Raw genomic sequence first — 26,719 nt, 5'->3', positions numbered from 1 at the left:
TAAAGTAGCTCCCAGATACATCTCGCTGAAGAGAGACTATATTTTTATTAAAGCTTTCACAAAACTGTCACGAAGTTTTCATAGAGCTTTCACAGAGCTTTCTTACAACTTATATAGGCTTTTCATAGACCTTTCACATAACTTTTATAGATCTTTTAAAGAACTCACATGAGCATTCATAAAGCTTTCACAGAGCTTTCATAGGTATTTCAAAGAACTTTCACATAGTTTTAAACAAGTTTACACGGAGCTTTCACATAGCTTTTACTCTTGCGGAAGTTGTACAATCTACAATAGAAAATCAAAATTAATCAAAGATTCAACTTCCGGAACTAGACTTAAATGAATAGAAGCGTATATGTACTTAATTTGTTAATAGTTCTGGACGATATCTTAAGCACCACACAGACTTGTGACAGTACTCCGACTTTCTTTCGAATTAAAAAAAATATTTATCTCTCTGGATACTAAGAAATACTTTCCATCTTTGAACGTAGCAAGTAAATATGCTCTATATAACCTGAAAATACGGAGCCAAAAAAAGAGAACAGTCCATAGAGCTTTCGAAAAGCTCTTAGAAAGCTTTCATAGAGCTTTTTACTCTGACGGTAGTTATACAATTTGCACTATAACTAAGAATAGTAACTGGAACTGGAGTAAAACAAATAGAAGAGTATTAATGCATATTTTCTTTTCAGAAATGGAAGCTATGGAACTTTTTTCGAATTTTGGAAAACATTTTCTATATCTGGATACTAAGATATATTTTCCATCAATGAAAATGACATGTAGATGGATTTGATATAATCTCAAAATACGGAGCCAGAGAAATGATTTTTTAACCACAGGTATAATTACATACTTCTTAGTTCAATAGAGCTTTCATTGTTTAAATAAGAAATTGAAAAAAGCGAAATCACGCTCAACTCCAACGAAGAACACTAAACTATTATCTACGGCAACACATTCAAGCCAAGTAAAAAACCCAATTTTGTTGCAAGCATTACTGCACAACAACAAATCGCCAATATAGACATACACACGAGGTCGGGAAAACCACACAGCGCCTACCTTAAATTTGGCCAAAAGCGAAAAACCAACAAGAACTGCAGCAAACAACATGCAACAAGTTAAAAAAAAACAACAACAACCAAGAAACAATTTCGAAGAACAACAATAAAAACAAAAATAAAAAACTAAACACCAAAAAGACCGCAAATGGCTAAAAATTCAGAGTCAAGAGCAATAACAAGAAAAACATAGTTAAAGCAAGAGTTATATGCCACACACAAACACACCACATACAAACGCAGAGTGTATGAAGTAATAGCCGAGCCAGCAATGCGGCCGAAAACGACGACGAAAATGCAGAAAAACACAACAACGCCAACTTTGCCGGCAATAATAGAGACACGAATAAAAACGACGGAGAAGCAGAAGAAGAAGCGCAGCAAGCAACAAGCAATGAATGCTAACGTACAACCTGCACAACAACAAAAAACAGTGAGGCAACAACAACAAACATGGCACAAAGGTAACAACAAGTATTACCTCTACCTTGACTCTGAACTATGAAGCCGCGACCGCCGACCGGCGAAGCCAAATTCACGACAAGTCGAAATAAAGCCGCAAAACAAGAAACCAAAGCAAAAACCAACGAAAGAAAAACTAAGCTAGCAGAGTCCTAAGCAGTGTGGAAGTCAAAGGGGATGCGCGGGGCTGAGCAGGGTCTGAGTATGACAAAAACCATGTGGTTGAAGAGCAAAACGAAGAAAAAAGCAACAGTACATTGGAGCTGCCGGCCATTACAGCTAGAGTTAGAGCCGAGCTCGGCGCTCAGCTGAGTAACTGTATGCGATGAAAACAACAGTGAGTGGTGAGAGACTGTGTGCAAGAGAGAGGGAGAGAGATAGAGAGAGAGAGTGTGGAAAATCTCCAATAAGCAGCGTAAGTGGCCGACAACAAGTGAGACAAAACAGAGATTGAGAGTGTGAGCGCAATTGGATACTAATGCGCTACAACAACAAAGCAAGTAACAAAGTGACAATCAGAAGCAACCGTAAAGACAGGTAAAATGCCAAAACCGTTAAACACAAACACACACATAGACGCCTGCACACACATATACAACAGTGGGAGAGAGAACAACGGCAGAGCGCGGCTCAGACTGAGGGCGAGCAAACAACCCCAAGTACTTATGGGCTCACCTGAGTCGCCACCAACAAGATCACCTGTACTCAGCACCAATACTATTGCATTCAATAAACGCGGCTGCGTCAACCCACTTTAGCACGCAATCGAGACAATCTTGGCAGAGCTGGCTTTAGAGGGAGAGCGAGCGCAACAAAGTTGGCTTAGAACGCTGATCGGCCGCTGTTTGGTGCTCAGTTCTAACCGCATACGCTGCTCGTACGTTACATGGCGGCTTACGGTGTTTTTCTGCATTTACAACAACAACGAAAACAACAAAAACATATAGAATAGTAACTAAGTAAGAAGTTCTAACAAACAAACGGCACTCACATATCTACACCCCAGCAACAACAAAGTAGCAGTTCTTATAAGCATTCGTTGAAACGACGACGAAGTGACGTCGGCCAACCGATCGCACGGCTGTGTGTAAAAGTGCCGATGTGCCACCGTTGCCCGATATCTGTGTGGAGTTGAGCCGCGCACTTTTTACACACTTGCGCCTAAATTCTCAGGTGTGCTTGTGAGTGTGTGTGTGTCGGTGTTGGATGTACCGCTGCTGCTGCTGCGTCTGATTGACGGCATCGGCGTCGTCTACACAAAACGGGCTGACTTTGGACTAACTGCTTGTGCGCGAGTACCGCTGGAATACAGTAAGAGACGATCCAGCGTTGAGGATACACGCGTGTAGCGCTTCCAAATCGCGTTCGTCGTTTTGCAAATAATCTAAATCTAAAACTAAACTAACTTAAAGTGTAACACTACTAGATCTTGTACAAGTTCTAAGTTGAAAAGCAAACGCATACATGCATACATATAAATGCTTAAGTAGAAATTTCCTACTGCCAGAAAAGAAAAAAACACGCAAGGAAACAAAATAAAACAAAAATCAAGGCATTCTGAAAAAGGCTGAAAAACGCTGAAGTGAAGTGAGAAGTGAATTTGAAAAAATTTTATATGAAAATTGTGTTTCAAAAAGGATTATTGGAGTGGAAAAAATTTTTAGTAAAAAATAAAATATTAAAAAAAATTGTAAACAGTTTCTTATAATACTGAAAAATAATATGTGTTAAAACATTTAATAAAACGTTTTAAATATTATCAAATACTCGAGTATATTCATCGTACGTACACAAGTACAGAAAACTGCCCGAACAGCAAATTAAACACTAGTTTTGTGTTCAAAAATTACTGAAAAACAAAATTAAATTCTTTTAGGGGAAAAAAATATATATTTTACAAAGAATAACAGTAAATTGTGTTAAAATAAGTTTTGAAAAATAAAATAAATTTTCAAAAATTTTCAAAACTAAATTTTCAAAACAAAAAAATTATTTTCAAAGCAAAAGATTTCAAACAAAAATAACAATCAAATTGTGTTCAAAAAAGAATTTTTAAAAAAGTTTTCAAAAACAAAAAATTTCAAAAAATTATTTTAATTAAATTAATTACTTTGTGCAGTGTGTAAAATGGCGAGCTACTCAAATATGATTAATGTTTACAAAAATTACAAACAAAAGTGAGCAAAAGAAAATTTCAAAAAACTTTCAAAAACCTATTTTCGAAAACACCCACAACAACAACTGTGTGTCTCAGTGTAGCACCAGCAAAAACACACAGCGTGGATTAGTGTTTTGCTGGCCGTGACTATGACTACAATATTTGGAGACAAGTGAAAAAAAATTAAATTAAAAAAGTTATAAAACCCAAACTTTTTGCCCCACAAACCACACACACAAAACGACAAAATGCCGAAAATTTTTCTCATCAAAAATCGGCTGCACCAACAGCAACAACGCCTGTTGGAATCACAGAATCTGCTGCAGGACAAAAACGAAGATGATCGCCTAGTGCCACCGTTGAGCCCCTCACCGCCCGTGGGCAATGGCAAGCCGAACACAGCACAGCCTGTCGGCACACGCTCGTTCACACCACCGTCGCGACATCTGCACAGCCTGCACAGCGGCTTTAGAGGGCACACATCACCATCGCCGTCACCACCAGCACTTGTGCCGGCACCGGTGCAGCCGCCCAAGACACCCGAGCCGTTGGGCAAGGCTGAGGCGGCCACACCTTTGTTGGTGGCCAGACGCAGCGCAACACCCACCACAACAGCAACAACAGTTTCTGCGGAGACTGTGGAGGACACCGTCAATGTGGAACCAGTGAATCTCCTGGTTAAACCAACAACAGAAACTGCAACAGCAACAACAACAGAAACAGCAGAAACAACTGCTCCGAATACGTCACTACTTTCGCGTAAACGCTTCCATCATCGTCGTTACTATTTTGGCCAACAGCAATTGCAATTGCAACAACAGCAGGAGAAGAAAATACTTAATGCTGATAATGATGCTGACGCTGCTGAAGGTAAGTCCTACACAAATTATTAAGATTTTTTCTGATTATTGAGGTGTTTTCGAAGACGGAAATAGCGTAGAATTCTTTAGTTAAGAGTATGAAGGAAGGTATAAAGGAAATGGTTTTTTTAGATTTCTCTGGTAGGATACAAAAAACTTAAGCAACGAACTTCGTTGAAAATAATTTTTTTTATTAATTTTTTACTATTTTTTAATTTTAATAAAATAAAGAAAATATTCATAAAAGCAAGAAAATGTATTCAAAAATTAATATTAAAAATTAAATTTTTTTAATAATTATTTAATATTAAAAACATCTGTAAAAAATGCACACAAGTTCGTGTCTTAAGTCTTTTGTTGGTTTTTTTTTATTTTACACCATTTTAAATTAAAAATATGCCATTTAAGGCGATATTAATAATCTAATCGAAAAATACTTGTTACCAAGGCATTTATGTTCTCTAATACCAGACATAAAACAGGTACCAGGTAGAAAGAATTCAGATTTTTTCGATTCAAATGTGGAAGAATTTTGAAGAATCTGAAAGTTTCTTCAATATGGGTTAAAAAAAATTAATTTTAGATTTTTTTTATTGTTTAATGTTTCATAAATTCTTTATTTGAATAATGACCAGAGATTATTGAGCCATTCTCGGCTCAATCATGTCTCTAAATAATATTTTAGTTATAAAAGTGACATTGAATAAGTTTAAAATATTAAAAAATGCCTTTGATGAGCTTTTACTTCAATTGAAGACTGAAACTCAAATTTAAAGACTTTCAAAAGGAATAAAAATAATTAAATAGAAAAAAAAATTATTTTCTGAATTCTATACTAATTTCAGCTTTTGCTAATTTCACATTCAAACGAGCTCAGTGCATATGTTTTATCGCACTTTCCATTCCTGCTCCACAAAAACCATATTTCTATATAAAATATTTTTTTCTTTTTTTCCACCTTTTTCCACTTTTTACTTACTTCAAATATTTGCATAAAAATTTTATATAATAATCAACCGCATGTCACGCTCGCTTTGACGCAAATAGTACCGTTCATTTTTTATTTATAGTCAGACAAATAAGGAGTCGCTCAGCTCAAACAAGTGTAAACGAGTTCGCTGCATAAGTCTTTTGTACGAAAATAGATTTTCAACTATTTTTAAGAGCAATTATATAAACACGTTGCTGCATAAAAACACTTTTGTCTATGCAGAAACATGCAAAAATTTGCAAACAAAAGAAAGCAACATAAATAATGCATAAATCGCTGACATAAATGCAAAGCAAATAAACGTGTTAGAACCAATTGACGCACAACGAATATATTGATTTGGAAAACAAAGCGATTGAAATGAAATTTGTGGCTAAAAATACTTGCGTAGATATAAAACTTTATGTATGCGCTTTTTTATTGCATAATTCATGCATTTTTTTATTTTCGAAATTAATATTTTTCGAAGTTAATAAATTCTCGAAAGAAATGTTACTACGCAAAAAAGAACAAAAGCAATCGAAATGAAATTTATGGCTGAAAATACTTACGTAGATATAAAAAGTTATACATGCGATTTTCTATTGCATAAATCATGCATTTTTTATTTTCGAAATTAATATTTTTCGAAATTAATAATTTCTCGAAAGAAATGTTACTATGCGAAAAAGAAAAATATTCTATGTAATAAAATATTTTTAATGCAAAATTAATTTTCGAAAATTAATATTTTTCCGAACAAATTATTTTTTTTTTTGTAAAATATAACCATAATGTATCCGTTAAAATATTTTCACAAATAATTCCTACAATTCTTTTCGATATTAATATATTTTCGAATACATTTTTTTTCGAAGTTAATATTTTTTGGAATAATTTTTTTTTTTCGTAATGAAAAACAATACAACAAAACTTTTTATGCATAGTTCATGCAATTTATTTTTTCGAAATTCATTTTCGAAATTAATATTTTTTCGAATAAACTTTTTTTCGTATTAAATAGCAGTATTTCTAGCAATAAAAATTTTTCCAGCATTTTAGTCTTAATTTCCCACCATTCTTAATTACACAAACATTAGAGCATTTTTTTGCGATTTCGCTTTAATAATTCCGCTCATTTCAATTGCTTCAATTAAGTCATTGCCTCACTCACCACATGTGTATAACGCTGTCCGATTGCGCGCGGTCGATAAAAATCATCTAAACTAATTAATAGCGAACAACAATTGGTCAACACCCATTTTGTTAACATAACAATAACAACGAAGCAAATAAATAGAATTTGAAGTGCAAAAAATCGTGTATTCTATCTATTAAGCTGAGCACTAACCGCTGGCCAACAACAATTGAGCCGCTGCTAAGCACAGACACTTTGACAAGCGACAAGACAGCTTGACACTGGCGAACTGCTTGCCGCACTCAAGTGGTTAATATATATATATTTCAATATATCTTTATGTATCTACTACAATTCAAACATTTATCTTCGCGAAATTTAGTGCGCAAATAAAAAGCACACCCTCAGACATGCGCTGGCGCAAAAAAAACACTGCTGGATAAGGGGGCAACTCGGGAGCTTAGGGAACCAGCTGCACAGCGCAGGGTGTAGAAATGCAAATTTTTTCATGAAATTGTAGCAATACTGAATACAGTTGAAGCTGCGCAAATGTAATGATTGCACATTTTCATATTTTTTATTTACACATTATTTTTGTTGTTGTTGGTTTTTGCGATTTTTTGTAATTTTTTGCTCATTTAAAATTTCTTGCGATCATTATTATTTGAGCTCACTCCATTTAACTGCTCCACGGCATGGGGGTGTGTTTGCCTTATATTGTCAGCAACATTATTTACAACAAACACACACATACACACACATGTGTATTCATAAATGTGTGTCTTTGTTGTTGCTGCCATAATTTAGCGTAAGAATAATTGTTTATCGCCGCTTTGCCAGCGAAACAGTGCAAAATTCAAAATTCAAACAAATTCAATGCAAAGCGCATTAACCGTATGAATGACGGCCAGCCCGTTTGACTGCGGCTTGATTGACTGCCAGCACCCACACAACCACACACAATCAACTTATACACGCTTACCATTTTCAATGGCTACCGTCGCTCGCAATAAAAGGCGTGCATACTTTTGCCGCTTGTCGCTGTATGATTTGCGCCGAAATGAATGATTGTCAACGACTGTTTAAATGTCGCTTTTTGCATTCTACATTCACATTGCTTTTGTTGTTGTTTGTGTTATTCTGATTTGTTTAGTGTAGCTGTTGTGCTCGCAAATAAATAATTGTGCACTGAAATAAATTCGTTTATTGCAGCGATTTATTATATTTTCATTCATTGCATTGCGGCATTCAGCGTGGCCCATTATGGTATTTCTATAATGAATAAGATATTTATTTTTGGTTGTTAAAGTAATTGTATGACTTGAATATGTAAATAAATTAATTAATAATGAGAAGTGTTGAAAAAAATCTTTACTTCTTTTGGGTGAATAAAGGCGCTTTGTAGCAGATATTTGGTTCGTAATTGGTTCAAAAATCTATTGAAAGAGTAATCTTTTTTTTTCAAAATTAAATTTTCCAATTATTTTGAAATTTTTTAAATTGATTTGAATAAAAAATATTTTAAAAATATATAAGAAAAATATTTTTTTTTTATTTTTAAATATTTTATATTATTTTAACAAAAAAAATTTAAGTTTTTTTTTCTAAAAATATTTGAAGAAAAAATTTTGTGCATTAAATTTGTTTCTAATAAAAATTAAAATAAATTAATTTAATAAAAATTAAAATTAATAGTATAGCTAAAAATATTCAAGAAGATATTTTCTGCTATTTTGAAATTTTAATAAATTCTAGTTATATAATTTATGTAAGATTTTTAAATTTTTTATTTTTTTAAATCAATTAAATTATACTTTAAAATATATATAATAAATTGAAAACTGTTTTTTTTTTTGTTTTAATTTTTTTTTATTTTTTTATAAATTTTTTATTCATGTTTTTTTCGCACAAAATTCCTTTCCTTCAAAATGAAATAAAATTGTTTCAACCCGAAGCGATGCTCCAATCGCCGTCGTAAAACCAAAAATCTTTTACAATTTTAATTACGCAACTTTTGTTTGTCTTTCTTCTGAAATCAATTTTTCGCCTGAAAAGCAACTTGAAAGTCAAACACGCACACAAAACAAAGCAACAACAACGCTGCTTATACAGTCATTCATTTGACGCTTATTATTATTATGCAGACACGTATGTGTGTGTGTGTGTGCGATTACACAACAAAATGTGAATGCGCTTTTACCACCTCGACACTAGAATGAAGAATGAAGCGCAACTAATCAACGCCATCAACGAAATGGCCGCAAATATACACGCACACACACACACAAATATACCTGAAACTACGAGCGGCGTACGTGTGTGCCACGGCGAGCACATCACAAGCCCACAAAGCAGCCAGTCAAAGCCAAAGCCAACCTTCAGTCAGTCAGTCAGTCAGCATGACAGACAGCCAGCCAGCCAGTTAGCCTGCTAGCCAACTTGCGAGGTTTGTTACTTAAGTCTAATGTTACGTTACACTAGAATCAAGTATGTACGTATGAGAAAGCAAAAACAAAACAACAACAAAAAAAGCAAAGCCTCACAGCGCTTTCAGTAGAATTCTCGCCGCCATACCAACAACAAGCGACCAGCCAGCCAACTATTGCCTTATATGTGACTTGTTGTTGTTGTCTTATTTAGCATTCTTACTTGTGTGCTGTGTGTTGTTTATGACTTTCTTGCTTTCTTTCCACCTCACGGACCGGCGGCCGCATGACTGTTTACACGTCTGCCGCGTCACTTGGCTGCTGTGGCTGGCAGCAATTCTACTAAGTGTCTTGCCTTTTTATTTTTAGTAATACTTTTTTTGTACTTATTTCTTGTTGTGTCGTTGCTTACATAATCTCTTTCACCTTCCAAATGAAAGTAGCTGCGGTAATGGCGCAGTTACCTCAGCATAAGCGGCTTTTTGGCTCGAACAACAACAAGAACAGCACTCAGATTGCTGGCTGGCACAGCTTCTCGAAGTGTCTGCAAGTATTTATGTGTGTTTGGGTTAATAATTTTGTTTACAATTCGAATGCCAAATACGTTCGAACTTTTGGTGCACCTTTTTCAAGTTTTTAATTTTTTTCGCTTTCTAACAGGGTTACCACTTTTTTCAATTTTTTTTATATTTTTTTATTTATTACTATTTTTCTTATATTACTACCGCGGTTTAACTAAAAATAAAATAATTCAAATCAATTAATAAAAAGCAACAAAATCCAGCAGCTTATCTAATCAAAAGCTCACTAAGCTCACCAGGCTTACACACCCAGCAGCGTCTCAACTACCTTGTTACCCACTCCACCACTTATCTACTGCCCTAACAACTCAATTGCGTCCAAGATCTTAATAAAAACTTAATACAAATTACATATGCAAGCTATAAACATTAATTTCCCCCAAAACGCTAGTGCTTTCTTCAGCCGCATATTAAAATTTTCTTTTGTTTTGCTCAACATTTTTCCCATTTCTTTCGCTTGTCAGCGTAACTGTGCGCGCTGTCGCTTCTAATTTAGTCGTACAAATCGCTTTTGGAAGCTTATGAATGAAACATTTGAAATCTTCTAGCTTTACTACACCCAGAAAAGGGTCCAAATATGCTAATGAGGGGTGTGTTTGAAGTTTTAGTGCGCTCTCGCCCGTTTTGTTAGCTTAATCTTGTTATCTAAATAGCTTGTTTTGATCAGGCTGTCGTTGCTGCATGAGTTTGTTAAATATTTATGCGCTATATAAATGCGTATTAGTGTAATTGAGTGGAAAATTATTGCACTTTAATGGCTATATTTATTTTATTTGGGGAGTTCTGGGCAATTTACGACACTTCGTGTTGTGTTGTTGGGAGGGAAATGAGATGCAGTTAGGCGCAGCTTGTGGTCAAATAGTCTAAATTTGCATATAGATTTAATAATATCAATGCAGAAAGCACAGTAGGGTGTACTAAAGTGATTACAGTTTGATATATGGTATCAAAATTATATTTAAAATATTATTAGCCTAAAGGTAGGCCACAAATATAATATTTGTATATAAAAATAGTATTTCAAATTACATAGTATATTAGAACTTTTAACAAAAACTACAAATATATAACATATCATATCCATAAATTGTTGTTAAAGTAGATAATTAGAAAATTTTATTAAAATTTAAGCCTAAAAGTATGCTAAATTTGCGAAATTGACAAAATTGAGCCGAAAATTTTGAAAAAGCTGTAATAAAACGTGCACTATTTATGAAACAGTATACTTTCCAAGCAGCTTGAACTAAATCAAACTCGGTAACAACCCTATAAGTATGCTTTGATAATCTCAAAAGCTTTCAAATTTATGGATAATTGAAATTAAAATTTTTTTTTGCTAATTCTCTATATTTTTATAAGTTGAGCAGCGATAGCAGACGGTTTTTGTAGATTTTCTGAGGCTCATATTTCAATTAATTTTTTTTTTGAAAATGTTGCCTACATTTAGGCTTTCAATCAAATATTTTAATTAAAATTGATCATGTTCTTTTGTATACTAAGCTACTATTTACGAATTTGCACAATTTACAACGCTTGCAGTGCTGAAGTGTTTCTTTTAAACAAATTCAATGTCTTAAAAACAATACAAAAATAGCTTGTCATGAATAATTGTAAGCTACAAGTAACACTTTAATCAATTATATGGCAGCTCGAACACTTGCCAACCCTCAACAAACACCATTAAATGCATAAATAAAACCATCATAATTATAATGTCTGCATGCGAAAATATTAAACTCAAATAAATTATACAGAAAAGTACGTAATTTTCACACACAAATATTTCGCATTAAATAGACTTTGCGCGAAACATACGCATGCGCAAAACTTGTTTAAGTTGCCCGCTGTAATGAGCCATACCAAGAAGCTTCTTCACTACAAATGCTTAGCAACACATACAACGTACATAGCTGAAGTTCATCAGTCGGCGCCCCGTTGAACCTCCCGTCACTTCAACTGTAGTACAAATTCCAGCTAAGCCATTACGAATATGTCTGCTGTGCGTTCACTCGCTCGTCGCCGTTCACTGATTTTCCCATTCATACTCACGCCGCTGCTGTTGCTGTTCTTACGAATATCTAAAACTCATGCAATAATTAATTATTTCTTCTTTCATTTCACCATTAATTAAGCCGCGCGCTAAGCAAAACAAACGCCAACCAGCGAGAAATGCCAGCAGAGCAAAGAGAAAAAATAATAATAATAAGCCTCATGGCAGCCGTAAACACTTAGTTACTTATTAAAGCTGAGGGTAGTAGAAAAAAAGAAGATTAGACGGAATTTATGAGTGAATATGACTTCAACAACACACATATATTTACTTGAAATTATATGTGAGTATGAGAGGCCTCAGCATGTGAGTGCTGGCACTAAAGTCTCTTAGTTATGCCTGTCAGCCAGCTCCAACTCAGGTTGGCAATTCGCCAAGAATTATCAAGCGTGAGCTTTGGCCATAACTTCCACCAACAAGTAGTAGCGAAGCTTGCGTGCTTAGACTGAGTCTAATTTCACGCCAGCGGTTTGCATTTTTATGTATATAAGATTTGGTTATCCAGACCTTTCCCACATTTTTTGCATGGCATGTTTTGAATATTTATATAATTCAAAAAAGATTTACATATATTTTCAATATTTTTTTTACAAAAATATTTGCAATTTTTTTAATATTTTTCTCATATAATTTTTTTTTTTAATATTTCAACGTTTCAAATAAAAATGTTGCTAAAACACAAAAAAAAAATGTTTGTTTAATTATTATTTTTTAATATTTTGAATTAGTTTTTTTAATTCAAAAATATTATTTTCAATATTTTTATATTATTACCAAAATTACAAAAAAAAAATAATAAAAAATATTTTCATACTTTAAACCCACTCATTTACCCACCTCACAGTTAACAAGCTAATTTGCGGCCACTAATTCCTCTTTATTTTTCGCATATTTTTGCTTCTACCTTAGCCCTTTCTTCGAATGAAAAAATCTAGAACCGCATATTTTTCACACACGCACACGCAAACTAACCGCTGTGCGCTCTCACTGCTTGCACTCAGAATTAGCAGTGCATCTTCGCCATTCTATGCCGCATTCCACACTTGCAACAACTACAACATTACTGCCTCACTTAGGAGTTTTCTTCTTCAGCGGCTAACAGCAGCATTCCCGCTTGGAGTTTGCTTCCCAAGCCGTTTGCTTTGCGGTCTGCTTGTCATATTTTGTTATTGTACTTATTGCAATTGTTGTTGTTGATGTTGTTGTTATGCTTGTTATTCAGCAATAAGCATTATGTATGCACAAACAAAGCACTTAATGCGCCACGGTCTGGTGCATGAGTTACGCTGCGCTGCATAAGCGTACTGGCTGCACTCGTAAGCGCACAGTGCTTTAACTCCTTCTTTTGCCACCACCAAAGAATAAGCAGTCGTAGCGCTTCCCTTTTGCTTACTTACATTATTCAGCTGCTCTTCTTGGCTGCGCCGAGCTGCGATTTTCATTCCTAGTTACAGCGACTAGTAACGCCATTATGTTAATCGTTGGCATTAACATTGCACGCAAGCATAGAAATATACAGATATACATACACAGATGGAGATAGAAGAAAGAGCTCTTAGACACATAAGACCGCAGCGTCCCTAGCAAGAACCTCTGCGCTCGCCTCTTTCTATTTTTCAGCGCCTTGTTTGTTGTCTTCTGTAATGGGTGTTATAAATAGTCAAAAGGAAATCGATAAATGAAAAATACCAAACTCACTGCTGTGGAAGCTAAGCCAAGTTGTTATGCCTAGCTTGAAACCGGAATGGTCAGATTTAAGGCGTACATAATATATAGATGTGAGTCTCGTTCGACTCTGCAGGGCCTAATGACTTTTGGGTGGTAACAGCGAAGATTTTCAGCTTACGCTAAGTGAATATTAGAATTTGTTTATGAAAAAGCAAAATAGAATAGCTGAATAGAAAAAGAAAATGAAGTTCGTTGCTTAAGTCTTTTGTACTTTGACGATTTGGTCTAAGTAACAAGTTTATTTTGAAATAAATTGTATACACTATATTTTAAAAGCGATGATAACTGCGCTATATAAAAACATTAAAACTTAGAACTTAAACTTAAACTTAGAACTTAAAACTTGGCATTCAAAACTAAAAATTTAGAATTTAAAACATAAATCATAAAACTTAAAACATAAATTAAACACTTAAAACCTAAACTTAGAACTAAAACTTAAAACTTAAACTTAAACTTAGAACTTAAACTTAAAACTTAAATTAAAACTCAAACTTAGAACTTAAACTTAAACTTAGAACTTAAACTTAAAACTTAAAACTTAAACTTAAACTTAGAACTTAAACTTAGAACTTGAACTTAGAACTTAAACTTAAAACTTAAGACTCAGAAGTTTTAATTTTAAAACTGCTAGATTTTCACTTATTTCTTGACTAAAATCACACTTATTACACCGTCTACGTCAAAGTACTTTCCATTTGTTCATTTTTTTATAAAACCAACATAGCAACAACAAAGCCATTATCAATCCGAGAATTAAGCAATAGCTGTGCGTCAATAAAAACGTACAAAAATAACAACAAAAACAATTACCGTAATAAAATTAACACTTCCAAGAAGTTAAATAACAATCGCCAACACTCACACAAACACACACGTATACACACAAAAAGGCATATACATATGTGCAAACAAATGGCAATAAACTGCACATACGAAGCGCTTACAAGCAAATAAACCCATAGAGAATAGCAAGAAATAGTCGAAAAAACTCAAAGCAAACAATTACAGCATGCAATCAAGATCTAAGCAGCGTCAATACTACGAAAGAAATTGTTATTTGGCAAATTCGCAGACGGCAACAAAGCATAATGCTGGCGGTTTTATTGCTGCAAAGTCTTAGTTGTACTGACTACAACAAACGCTATCACGCGCGGTATCTGCGCTGTAATTTGCTTAGGCGTGTGGTGATAAAGCGGCAGTGATAAGTTCAGCGCTTTGATGTGCCTATGTGTGTGTGTTGAGACTGAACTTTATTTATTTTGGTTTTATTTTTCTTTCACAATTTTCCTTTTACTATAGGAAATAAATATAGGATATTTCTCCAAAACTTTACGAGTTTCTAATGTCCGCCAAGCGCAGTCAACCTTAAGTGTTAGAATATATTGCACGAATTTTCTACAAAAAAATCGAAAATTAGTAGAAGCGCTTCTCGTATGAGTGTATGAGTTTTTAATTTCAATTCTATACACATTTAACTCCTTCCTTGCACAAATTCTAATTCTAATTTGTGAGTTTAATGAACCTCACTGCCACAATAATAGTTCCTTATTGCTTTTGTTAGAGCAATATTTAGAGAATACAATTAAAAGTTGAGTTCTTAATATTTACGCCATAAAAACAACACTTCCTTATAGCAAAAACAACAAAAATTATAAATTTGTATTTAAACATAAATTTAGAAATGACCACTTTTACTAGCGCTCAGTCGAACAGCGGACCCTTTGAGGTAGTTTATGTTGTTCCTTTATGTTGTGCACAGATTCAAATATAAAAATATATATACAAATACACATTAATCTGTGCAAAAACCTGCAGCAGACAAGTGTTTGCCAGCGAACACACGCTGTGCGCAACCGCAGCAGCAGCGAAAGCAGTTATTGATGAGCAGGTGATGATATGATGAAGTTGCAATTTTTCACCACAATAAACGAAACTCAAAGGCACAACGAAAGGGTAAAGTGACTGTTTGAAGAAGAGAAGAAAAAAATAAACTAAATTAATAAAACTGCAACAACAAATGCAAAAAAACAGCGAATTTCTGCAAATCACCATGTAAACGGAAATCGAAATGGCTGAAAGCAACAACAACAATTTAATTGTCATCTTAGAAAAGAAGAAAACAAAAAGTCCATCGGCAGCTTCTTATTTGCCTCAGAAAAAATGTGTGTTTGTCTTTCAAATTGCCCGCCGCTTTGCTAATTTCGCTTGCCTTACCTTCCAACCTGCTGGCTGGCAACCCTCTCCCGCCATTTGCTCGTTTGGCACATCTGTTGCGTTTGCTGCGTTTGATCGTTAACTGTTAGCTACATCCGCTAATAATTCTTCCGCCGTTCGTTGATGGCTTGCCATTTCACTAGCGCTGTTGTTTGTTTTTCGCTTTTTGTCTACTTTTTTTCTCTCCTTGTGGCTGCTTTTTTTAATACTACGCTTCATTTCATACAATTTCCTTGAACAAAAGTAAAGACAACTATCTAAGTGCTGTAAGGAAGGTTGCCAAAAACTTCCGTTAGGCGGTTTTTTTTTTGTTTGTAAGACAGAAAGCATGTGGCAGGATACGCGTGTGTGGCAAATGTTTTTCTGTTTTTTATATTTAAATTTATTTTTTCATTTTACTGTTTTTCATTCATGTAATTCTTAAATTTGCTTTAATTAATTTTATGTAAAGAATAAAAAAAAATTCAAAAAAAAAAATTATTGAAAATTTTTGAAATTTTGAAATTTTATAGATTTTTTTTTTCTAAATAAATATTATGTTTTTTCTATAAACAATATACAAATTTTTTCTAAGAAATAATTAAAAATGTAATAATTTTTTATATACATTTTTTTGCGTTTATTAACTCTTGCCTACAAAAACTTAATTAAAATTTTTTCCCAACTTTTCCACACTCATTGGAGTTCACATTCACATTCTAACTCACTTAATTCACCGTGCTGCTAATCAAAATATGATTTCCTCCTCCAAAGTTGGAGCGCAAAAAGCAAATGCTCAAAAGAACCTTTCAAATGTAGGCATTAGCCACACACAAAAGTGGTAATAATAATAGCATATAATAATAATAGTAACGAATTAACTTCACTTCACTTCATTTTAAATATAAAGAAGGTTTCATTAAGCGCTGGCAAAAACAACAGCAACAGCAAAAGCATTTTGCCAAGTTCATTAACTCGCCAATGTTGGCAGCGTCATGCCAACAAATCGGCTGCTTGCCATGTATTCGCAGTATGCTCAGCTGGCTACAAAGGCTTCGAAGAATCATTAAATGTATGACATCATTCTCATCAAGAGCAATAACAACAACAATGTGAAGTTGAAGAAACTTCATAAGCGTTCTTTTCTACTTATTTTCCTTTAGAGTGGCGAAAATTGTGCGAAAAAAAGTGGTTGCGTGTGTAGTTTAATGAGTGAAGGCTTATTTATTTGAAATAATAAAATAAAATAAAATAAAAATAAAATAAAATAAAATAAAATAAAATGAAATAAAATAAAATAAATAAAATAAAATAAACAAATTGAAATAAAATAAAATAAAATTAAAATAAAATAAAATAAATAAAAAAATAAAATCATCTTTCTTTTGAAAAGGTCACCATTTTAATGGAGTTTCATTCACGGCTACAAATATAATTACTGCTGCAATGCAATAAAAGCAGCTAGAAAAATCACAAAAAAAAAAACAAAGAATGCCAGGATTTGCAACAAAAGTATCCACGTTATAGATTTAACGGAAATTCAAGGCGTCGTAATGGAAATAAAAATGCCTACGCCGTTAGCTGTTGAAAGTAGTTGACGTAACAAGCGATAGAATGCACACACACACAGTCATATAAGACTGTCTGTAGATATGTATGCCTTATTGCTTGCTGTTAAAATCAATGCTACTACCTGTGGCATACCTGTCGATTACTCCGGCTGTCTGCCGCCTTGCCACAACGCCAACAAGCGATTGCATTTGATTATCTACGGCAAACAAACGAAATAAAAAAAAACAAATAAAATACATTTATGTGTGGCAAACAAATGCATGCACACGAAAAAAGAAATAAAAATTAAAAAACAACAACAACACACATAGACACACCACTTGGCAAATAAGCATTTGTGCGTCACACTCCAGCCGCGCCGAGTAGAACTCGTTTGCGCCGCAGACAGGTAGAAGCGTAACCTTTTTCTTCCAATTGCTTTTCTTTTTCCACTTTAATTGAAAGTAAGGAACAAAGCAATAAGCGAGTGATTGAGGCTCCGCAAAGATATGAGAATCATAAAACGCCTGCGTCTCATTTGTTTGTCTGTCTGTCTGTGTGTCCCATTGGGGGTTTGCCGTCGTGCCTGAATTTCGCTTTTTAATTTTTGATTTTCATTGCTTTGCTTTTGCTTTGTCAGTGCGCATTGGCATCAAAAAATTTTTGATAGCAAAGGAATACACAAAATACATTCCCAAAAACACAAGTGCCACGAAATTGAGGCATGAATCCTGGCTGCAGACAATTAAATATAAAAGTGTGTGTGTAACGAACCTGTAGTAGATAATGAGGTAGAAAATAAAAGTTGGGAGCGGTTTTAAGCATTGTGGAGACCCAATTTTCAATTCTCTTTTTTCGATTTTTTTTGATTTTTTTATACTTTATTTTTTTATCTAAAATCACTGAATCATCAAGCACATTTCGTACAAAGGCATTCAAGAAATTGAGTGAAAAAGAATTATGTTTTGTTTGTGACAGACAGGTATATAATGCAATTTGTATACAGCTGGCTGGTCTGCTTGCAGCAGTAATCAATTATATTTTGAGGAGTTGGAATAAATGTTTTTAATGAAATATATATTAAATTTTTTTGGTACTTTTTATGAATAAAACTCAAAATACATGTACAGAAAAATTTCTGTTTCAAATATGGCATTTTATGAGCGCATAAACCACCGAATTCTTTACTTAAAACATTGGGCGTTGAATTTGCAAAGCATTTTTAAATTTTTGTTGTTGTTGTTGTATTAAATGAGTATTAAAAATTAATTAATTAAAGAATTCGAGATTAAAAATATCTTTTTTTTATTTTTTATAAAAAATCATAAGTCAAATTCAGTTAAGCTCTATATTTTACGTCTTAGAGTTAATGTGGTGATAGACTTTAACTATTTTTCATTCTAATTCAAAGTCATGGCTCTCTTATATTAATGTTTGAAGCAATACAATGATTAATTGCAAATACTTTAGTCAAAATAACAGAAATTGTCAAATTAAACGAAACTCGACTTAAGCTATTTTAACAAATTTTCAATATAAATATTTTTTTTAAAACGTTGGAAGCATTATATATTTTTCTTTTAAATATTTTTGATTAACTCTTTTTTTTTGTATAAAAAATATTTATATTACAAATTTTAAAAATTTATTTTTTTAATTTTTTTATATAAAATATTTATAAGCAAATCAAAAAAAATAAAATAATATTAAAAACCAAAATATGTAAACCCAAGATTTCTGCGAAAAAATGTATAAAAATCAAAAACCAGCCACCTGCGCATGCGTGCACTCCACCAAAACTACCGTTGTCGTAATCGTCATACAGGCCGCTTAGTTAGCACAACGGCAGGCAGCACGGGCATTATATGCCGTCAACTCATAAGCAGCAGCAGCTCACTAGCTTGTCAACATTGTGACACGTTATATGCACTTCTCCATATTTTTTTATTTTTATTTTTTTGTTAACACAAATATTTGCGTTTTGCGCTTTTTTCCTGTGTGAGTATTACAAAATCACGCGAGTAGAGCCTGCGCAGCTATAAACGCACAAAGCCACCTATATACATATATGTATATATATATATATATGTTCATACGTATATAAAACCACATTAGTATGCTAAAAAGCATTAACACATCTCAACGCTCCATTTCATCTGCTAAAATTACGCCACAGCAACGACAAATACAACAACAACAACAGCACAGCGAGGCAAAGCAAACAAAACCGCGACAGCAGCAGCATCACATAGTCGGCCGCATACATATAAAGCGCGACTTTAACTTATTTTATTTTGTTTTTGCTTTTGTTGTTGCTTTTTGCTTTTGTTGTTGTTTGCGACCACAGCAGCCGCCAGCGCGCGGTTGCGTTTACAGTTGGAGTTGGTTGCAGTTATGATTGTTGCCGTGTATTTCTACTTGTTGCTGTTGTTGTTGTTGCATTGCTACGGTGTTTATTTAAAAATACTTCGCGGTGCGCATGCGTGTGTGTGGATGTGTGTTTGTTGTATTTGTTTTTATGCAATTCATACACAAGTCAACCCTGACCTGAAAAGGCATACTTTTTTCACATTGTCGCCGTCGTCGACGCTGACGTCGTGTTGCAGTGTTGCACTCGCCATTGCAATCGCGCGGTATTTGACTATTTATTTTTATTTTTTATTTATTTTATTTACGTTTTCCCTCTTGTTGGTGTGAGTTTTATGCGCTTTGCGGCTATTCGTCACAGTTGCACACACGCCCACGCTTTTTACTTTTATTTTTATTATAATTTTTTTTTTATAAATATATGTTAATATATTTCGTTTGATTTCCTTTGCCTTGACATTGAAAAGGAAATACGATTTATTTATAATTATTTTTGCAGTTTTTATTAAATATATTAAATTTTTTGTGAGATCTTTGCGCCTTGATAATCTAAAAATTAATGAAAAATGTCGAAAATTGGTTTAAAGTTCGTTACTTATTCGGTGCTATTACTATAGAAAAATACATTTTAAATACGATATAAATACATTATAAATACACATATTCATTAAATAAAAATATATACGGTACTCAATCGAAAGCTTTAAACTATTAGTTTATTAAAAATCGGCAAAAAAAAATTATTCGGTACAAATCCGGTACATTTTACAAGTACAATACGGCATAATTTCGATACAAATACGATGCATATAGAATACAGAGTCGTGGAAAATATGTATATATTGCAAAAAATTATTCGATACAAATACGGTACAATTTCGGTACAAATATGATGCATATTTAATGCCAATACGACAAAAATACGCTAATTATGCATTAAGTAACTCATTTAGTGAATGAAAATCTTAAAAAAAATATTAATTTGTCTGCAGCACATGATTACATGTTTGAACCATAAAGTTTTGCAAACAAAAAGAAAAAATATTACAGAAATATCAATTCTCAACAGAGCTGTCTTTACTAAGTAATCATATTTTAATTTATCATGTCTTTATATAATTTCAACAAACTACAATAAAAATAACACTTAAATAAACATTTATAAATATTAAAAATGCCTTAAAAATGGCAAAAAAAAACACTGCACTGCAACCAAACAAGTCCACCCACATGTCGCCGTATAGCTAATAATAAACGCCAGTAATAAAACAACAACTAAAACAACAAACCAAAGCAATTAATGCCACAATGTGGCAAATAATAGCGTATGCACAACCACGAAGGCGGCCAACCAACAAGCCAACAATCAAGCAAAGCAAATAAACTGAATTGCAGTGAATCAAGCCATACAAATAAAAATCAAAGCACCTTGCAATTAACTGCAGCTCGAGTGTGTGTGTGTGTACTTGACAAATGTCTGCGTATAAGGGGGCGCAACCCCGTCAAACCAAGCCAAGCCAAGTGCAGCGAGGCGAGCAACACCAAGTCAGCACCAAGAATTTATGCCAAGACCAAGGTTAATGCTAAAGTGCGCAGCCAACTTGCCGCCACCGAAGAAACATTTGGCTGGTGGCTTTGGGAGTTGGCGTTGCCAAGTTGATTACCCACTGCAGGCGAGCGAGTGGTTTGCTGTAAGTTTTGTGACTATTCAATGAGAGTGTATATGTGTTTGCTAAAGTCAAGAGCGATTTTGTAGGTTAGCACAAAAAATAAACGGTACTTGAAAATATGCAGTTTTATTAATAAAGCGGCAATTACAATGCAAATTTTACAAGTATTTATTTGAACATTTTAAATATTTTTTTTTTAATAAAATATATATTTTTGTGAAATTTGTTTTTCTTTTCTCTTCTTTTCACTTTTATTTTTATTTCACTTTTATGCATATTTTGAATATGTTTCCAAAAAACGCTCGAAAAACCCGTTTCGCCACACACTCGTTTGCCGTAAAAATTTAACAGTCACCAACAATAACACAAACAGCAACAACAACAACTTGCCCACTCAAAAATACTAAATTTAAAATCTCGCATCTGCTTGCTTGTTGACGCAAAGCAAAACAAACCGCAAAAAAAAACAGTTATTCCGCTGGCGACGACAGCATGTGAGCTGGAGCCGCTTGGCATTTTTGGCAAAAAAATTGAGAAAAAATCAATTTTAATTATTTTATTGCATGAAAACTGGAAAAAGTCGCTCGAAAACTTGTTTTATTGGTTTTTGTATAAATTTAGCACTATCGACTTTGCTTGCTAATGCTTAGTCGTGGCGAAAAAACTTAACGGCATATTCTAAAAGCGACAGACAGCCAGCCTTACTTACAGTTCGAAAATTTTGATTTTGCCTTAAAAAGTGCTGCAAAAATATTTAGGCTTAATTTATTATATCAGCTGACAGCGCCGACTCAGTTGATTAGCAAATTTTTGTTGTTGTTTTTTGGTTTTATTGAAGTTATTGACACCTAGCGTTGCGGTGATGTCGCCGAGCGTGATATCATCGTTGGTTGGAATTGTTGTAAAATTGTTTATGAGAGTTATTTTGGTAGAAAATGTTGAGAAGGAATGGAATTTTGAAAAAAAGTTTAAAAAAAAAAAGTATTTTTATAGAACAAAATTAAAATTTATTATTTTTATTTGACATTTTGAGTATTAAAAGGTTTTTGAAAATAAAAATACACAAAGAAATAAACAAAAATTAAAAAATTTAGAATTTAATAAATTATTACTTTGTTTGAAAAAAGAAGCAAAAATAAATAATCGGTACAAATACGGTACAATTTCGTTACATATACGGTACAATTTCGTTACATATACGGTACAATTACGATACATATTCTTTACAATCAAAAAATCAAAGAAATTTAGATTTTCACTAAAGCTGCGTTAAAAAATAGTTTTTGGAACAAAATTTAATTATTATAAATTTGGAGATAAATTAAGAAAAAAAATCCCGAACAAAATTTTTTATATATTAAATAATTTTTATTTTATCAAAATATTAGAATAAAATATTTAAAAATAATATTAAATCAATTTAAATTCACTTTCTGAAACCCCGCCATCCTCTCACCAGTAGGAAAAAATTTAAACGCACTCAAACGCAAAAGCCCATAAATTCTATCAAGCAAAACCGCCAATTGCAGCTTTTAGCGAACAATACCCACTAGCACGCCTCGTTCTCAATCGCATTCGCATTCTAAAGCGGAGCGCAATCAACTACTTAGCAACAACAACGCTTGTGGGAGCCTCCAAGCAAACGCACTGTCATTAATCATTTTAACACGCGCTTTCAGACAACACATGCAGTGCAAAAATACCGCTACTGCCAAGTGCATGTGGTTGTTGTTTTTGTTGTTGTAGTGGTAGTAATTTGCACTGCAGTGCTCGCTTGATTGCGCCTGGCATCGTTAAACAAGTGATAAATGCGTTTTTGAAATTGACGCTCGCGCCTTTATGGGTGTTTCATTTAATGAATAGGCCGTTGCAGTGATGATTTTTCGAAAAAGCTTAACACAGCTTACACATACATACATATATGTAAATATGTAAAAAAAATTGCATACGAGACATAACTGCACATTTGTAAGGCATTCATACATAAAATTATTGAAAATACTGCAATATTGTCGGCGTATTGGTGCGAGTTGAAGGCGGTTTAAGCGCCGAGGGTGAGCAGCTTTTGCGAGCAAACAAAAGTGTTAGGCATAAAATTACAAAAGCGAAATGCTTGCAAGCCATGAAAATCAAGAAAACTTACAGGAAATTAGAAAATTGCAATGACGGTGATTTTTTACAATTTTTTATGATTTTTGTTTTTGAAAAATTCTATTTTTTTCAAGGTGAGTTACTTGTTATCCGAGCTACTTGTTTATGTAAAAATAATTAGTAATAGTGAGGTGAATGAATTTGCTTGTGAAATATACTTGAAATAGGATTAAGTAAAAGTTTTATAAAAAATTTAAAAATAAAAATTATTTATTAAAATTTAAATATGAAAAATTATTTAAAAAAAAATTTTAAATTTGAATTTCTTTTCGAAAATACTTCAAATTCAATTTAAAAAGATTAATAGACACAAATAAAAAATAAATAAAAATAAATTATAAAAATAATTAAAAAATTACATTTATGTACTAGAAATATTAAAAAATTTAACAATTCTCAAAAAATAAAAGATGAAATAATTTTTTTTCCAAAATTAAATAAATTCAAAACTTAAAAAAAAAATAATAAATTTAATTTAACTTCTAATAATTAAAAAAATGGCTTAAATATTTCATAAAAATAAGAAATTTAAATTTCCAAAAAAATATTTAAAAAATGTTTAATTCAACTCCGTAAAAATAAATCCGTCTAATCTAATTTGTGGTATAATAGTTACAATTTGATCAGTGGCTAGCACTTTTCAATCAAGTTCGTTGCTTAAGTCTTTTATATGCTTGTCCAACTGTCAACAGAGCTTGCAGCTTAGGTTTTTCGATATTATGCAGTTCTTGTGTTTACTGAAATGTTGTTATTTAAAAAATTAATAATAATAACAACAACAACAAAAATACCAAATTAAATTTCATAAAATTAATTTTATTCCCCCGCTCCCCTGATTGTCTTCTCTTCAACATCCCACGAAGTTCGTTGCATAAGTCTTTCATAACTGCATTTTATGCGCTCGAATTGTCGCATCGAAAACCCACTTTCCACGCGCTGATATGCGATCAACCAAGCCAACAGTCATTTACACCTGCAACTATTTTAGCGAGCAAGCTCTAAAGATTTCGTTATCCCTTTCGTCAAAAAAAAACAGAAAAAATAAAAATTCAAAAAATAAAATAAAATCACAACAACAACAGTGATGCGGCTATAAGTGTATTTACAGGTTTTCAAGGTTATCGCTATGTTTAATCAGCAAATATCACAGCTTGCTTACTAGCTTGTGTTGTTGCATTTGCCGTTTTTAGTTTTCAGTTTCAACGGTTGCTGTTGCTGCTGCTGTTTACATATTTCATTTCATTTAACTGTATTTACGTTGTTTTTGCTGTTGTTGTTGCTGCTGCGGCTGTGAAGTGAGGCAAAGTTGGTCAGTCGGCGACGAAAGCGACGACGACACCGAAAAAAGTTACGTCACTTTTGTCTACTATGACGACGCTGGCGAAAAGGCAACATCCAACAACACTAACAACAACAACTGTGCTACATAGCGATGCGGGTTAACTGGTAAGGCAGCAACGGTCCATAGCGGTAGCCGATAGCTCAGCTTAGCTCAGCACAGTTAGCTTTTTTATCTCGCTTTGTTTTTGTGCATTTTGCGGTTTTCCATTTTCTGTTTTGTTTCATTGCTTTTCAATAATTTGTAATATTTTGTTTTAAACGCTTCTTCATTTTTGTTGTTACTTGTTGTTGCCACTGCATAAAAATATTTCACGCATAATTTCACATTTGTAACAAAATATCCTCACACACACACACACACTCAAGTTTTTTTGTGTTACTTTTAGTTCAAAATTTACATAAAAACGGTACACAACGGTACGTTTCGTAAGCGCCGAAAATGCACAGGTTCGTATGTTGCGCGAAGTTTGTGCATTTATTTATTTGCTTATTGTTGTTGTTGTTGGAGTTAATGACGCGCGTGGCCACATCGCTTTGTTTGCTGTTATGCTAATGCGCGCATGCGTATATATGTGTGTGTGTGTGTCGATGTCATTAACAAGCTTACAACATCGCCTTTTTGGTCATCAAATATTACACAGCATCGATTTTGGTCAATATTGCCGATGCTTATGCACATATGTATCTACTCATTCACATAAATATTTTCCATTCGGTCGCTTGCCCTTTCGCAATGGACCACTTGGTTTTGTGAGCTTTGAGCTGTGGTATCTCAAAAAGTGGGTGTTTGCCTAACAACCCCGCGAGTGTATGAGTGGGACTTTAGTTGGCCCGTTGTTGAGCAATTGGGTCGGTTTGTTGTATCGCTTTCAGTGAAGTTTGCTCTGCGCTGATTTAAATGTTCGAAGATATCGGTTGCTCGCTGACCGCATTTCATTTGATTGAGCAATATTGTTGCATTCGATTGTTGTTGTTTTTTTTTGTTGTACTGTTTTTGTTTTTCTTTAAAATAATTTCTTGTGATTAGTTACAGAAATATTTACATAAAATACGGTAATAATAGTTTGTTATTCTAAAAACCTAAAATTTGTAAACAAAATTTGTACTAAAAATCCCGTAAAAAGTTGTACTAAAATTAATTTCACAGAATTTATAAAATATTAAATACTAAAATTTGCTAACTGTTTCAATACAATTTTTTTCTACAAATGTACTAAAATTGTTCTCAAAATGTACTAAAAGTGTTTTAAAAGTTTGTACTAAAAATTAGTTCTAAAAATTTTTGTAAAAGATTGTACTAAATGTTAATTAAAGCTAATTCCAATGCTTATAGTAAATGATATTTATGGTTTTAATGTAAAATACATAAATTTTTGTACTAAAATCAGTTCTAAAAAGTTTGTACTAAACGAGGTTTTAAGCCAGTTTGAAAACTTTTCCAAAAAAATTATATATTTATTATAAAAAGATTTGTTACAAACTCTTATGCAGAAATGAAAATTTTGTACTAAAATTATAAAATAGTTTTTTATAGTATTTTTCAAATACATAGTTCTAAAAAAATGTAAAATTGTACATAAAAAATTTTCCTCAAAGTAGTCTGAGAAATGTTCTACATTTTTCAAATTATGAGATCATTTGCTTTCAATAATGTGTCAATCATTTGTAGTTAACTTAAGACATAAAACCAAAATTTTTTTTTTCTAAAACTGTACTAAAAATAGTACTAAAATTGTTCTAAAATATTTGATACTAAAATTTTTCAAAGAAAATATGTTCCAATAAACTTTTTATTTATGTTGCTTTTTCCTTCAAAAATATACCAAAAATTTTCTAAAATATTTAGTACTAAATTTTTTGATGTTATTTAATTGTTTTATTCCATAAAATTCTTTCTTATCTTCAAATGAGTGACTCACACAATCTCGTAGCCCGTCTGAAACCTTGACCAAAACAAATCACCTTAATGAGACATACTTACGCACCCTTTGTCGCACTTC

General features: G+C 32.9%; 1 protein-coding gene across 2 annotated transcripts in view; it reads left to right on the top strand.

Moving 5' to 3' along the window:
* Positions 1-3,840: 3,840 nt before the first annotated feature.
* Positions 3,841-26,719, top strand: part of LOC105211765 (transcriptional regulator ovo) — a 57,503-nt gene continuing 34,624 nt past the window's right edge. For both annotated transcript variants that reach the window (XM_054230939.1, XM_054230938.1), the window contains exon 1: positions 3,841-4,560. In XM_054230939.1, coding sequence (XP_054086914.1) covers positions 3,939-4,560 — 622 coding nt within the window. In that variant the 5' untranslated portion in view covers positions 3,841-3,938. The remainder of the gene's footprint in view (positions 4,561-26,719) is intronic.

This window comes from Zeugodacus cucurbitae, chromosome 5 (genome assembly GCF_028554725.1).
Source record: "Zeugodacus cucurbitae isolate PBARC_wt_2022May chromosome 5, idZeuCucr1.2, whole genome shotgun sequence".
In the NCBI taxonomy this organism is placed as follows: Eukaryota; Metazoa; Arthropoda; class Insecta; order Diptera; family Tephritidae; genus Zeugodacus; species Zeugodacus cucurbitae.
This window is presented reverse-complemented; position numbering and strand designations above follow the sequence as displayed.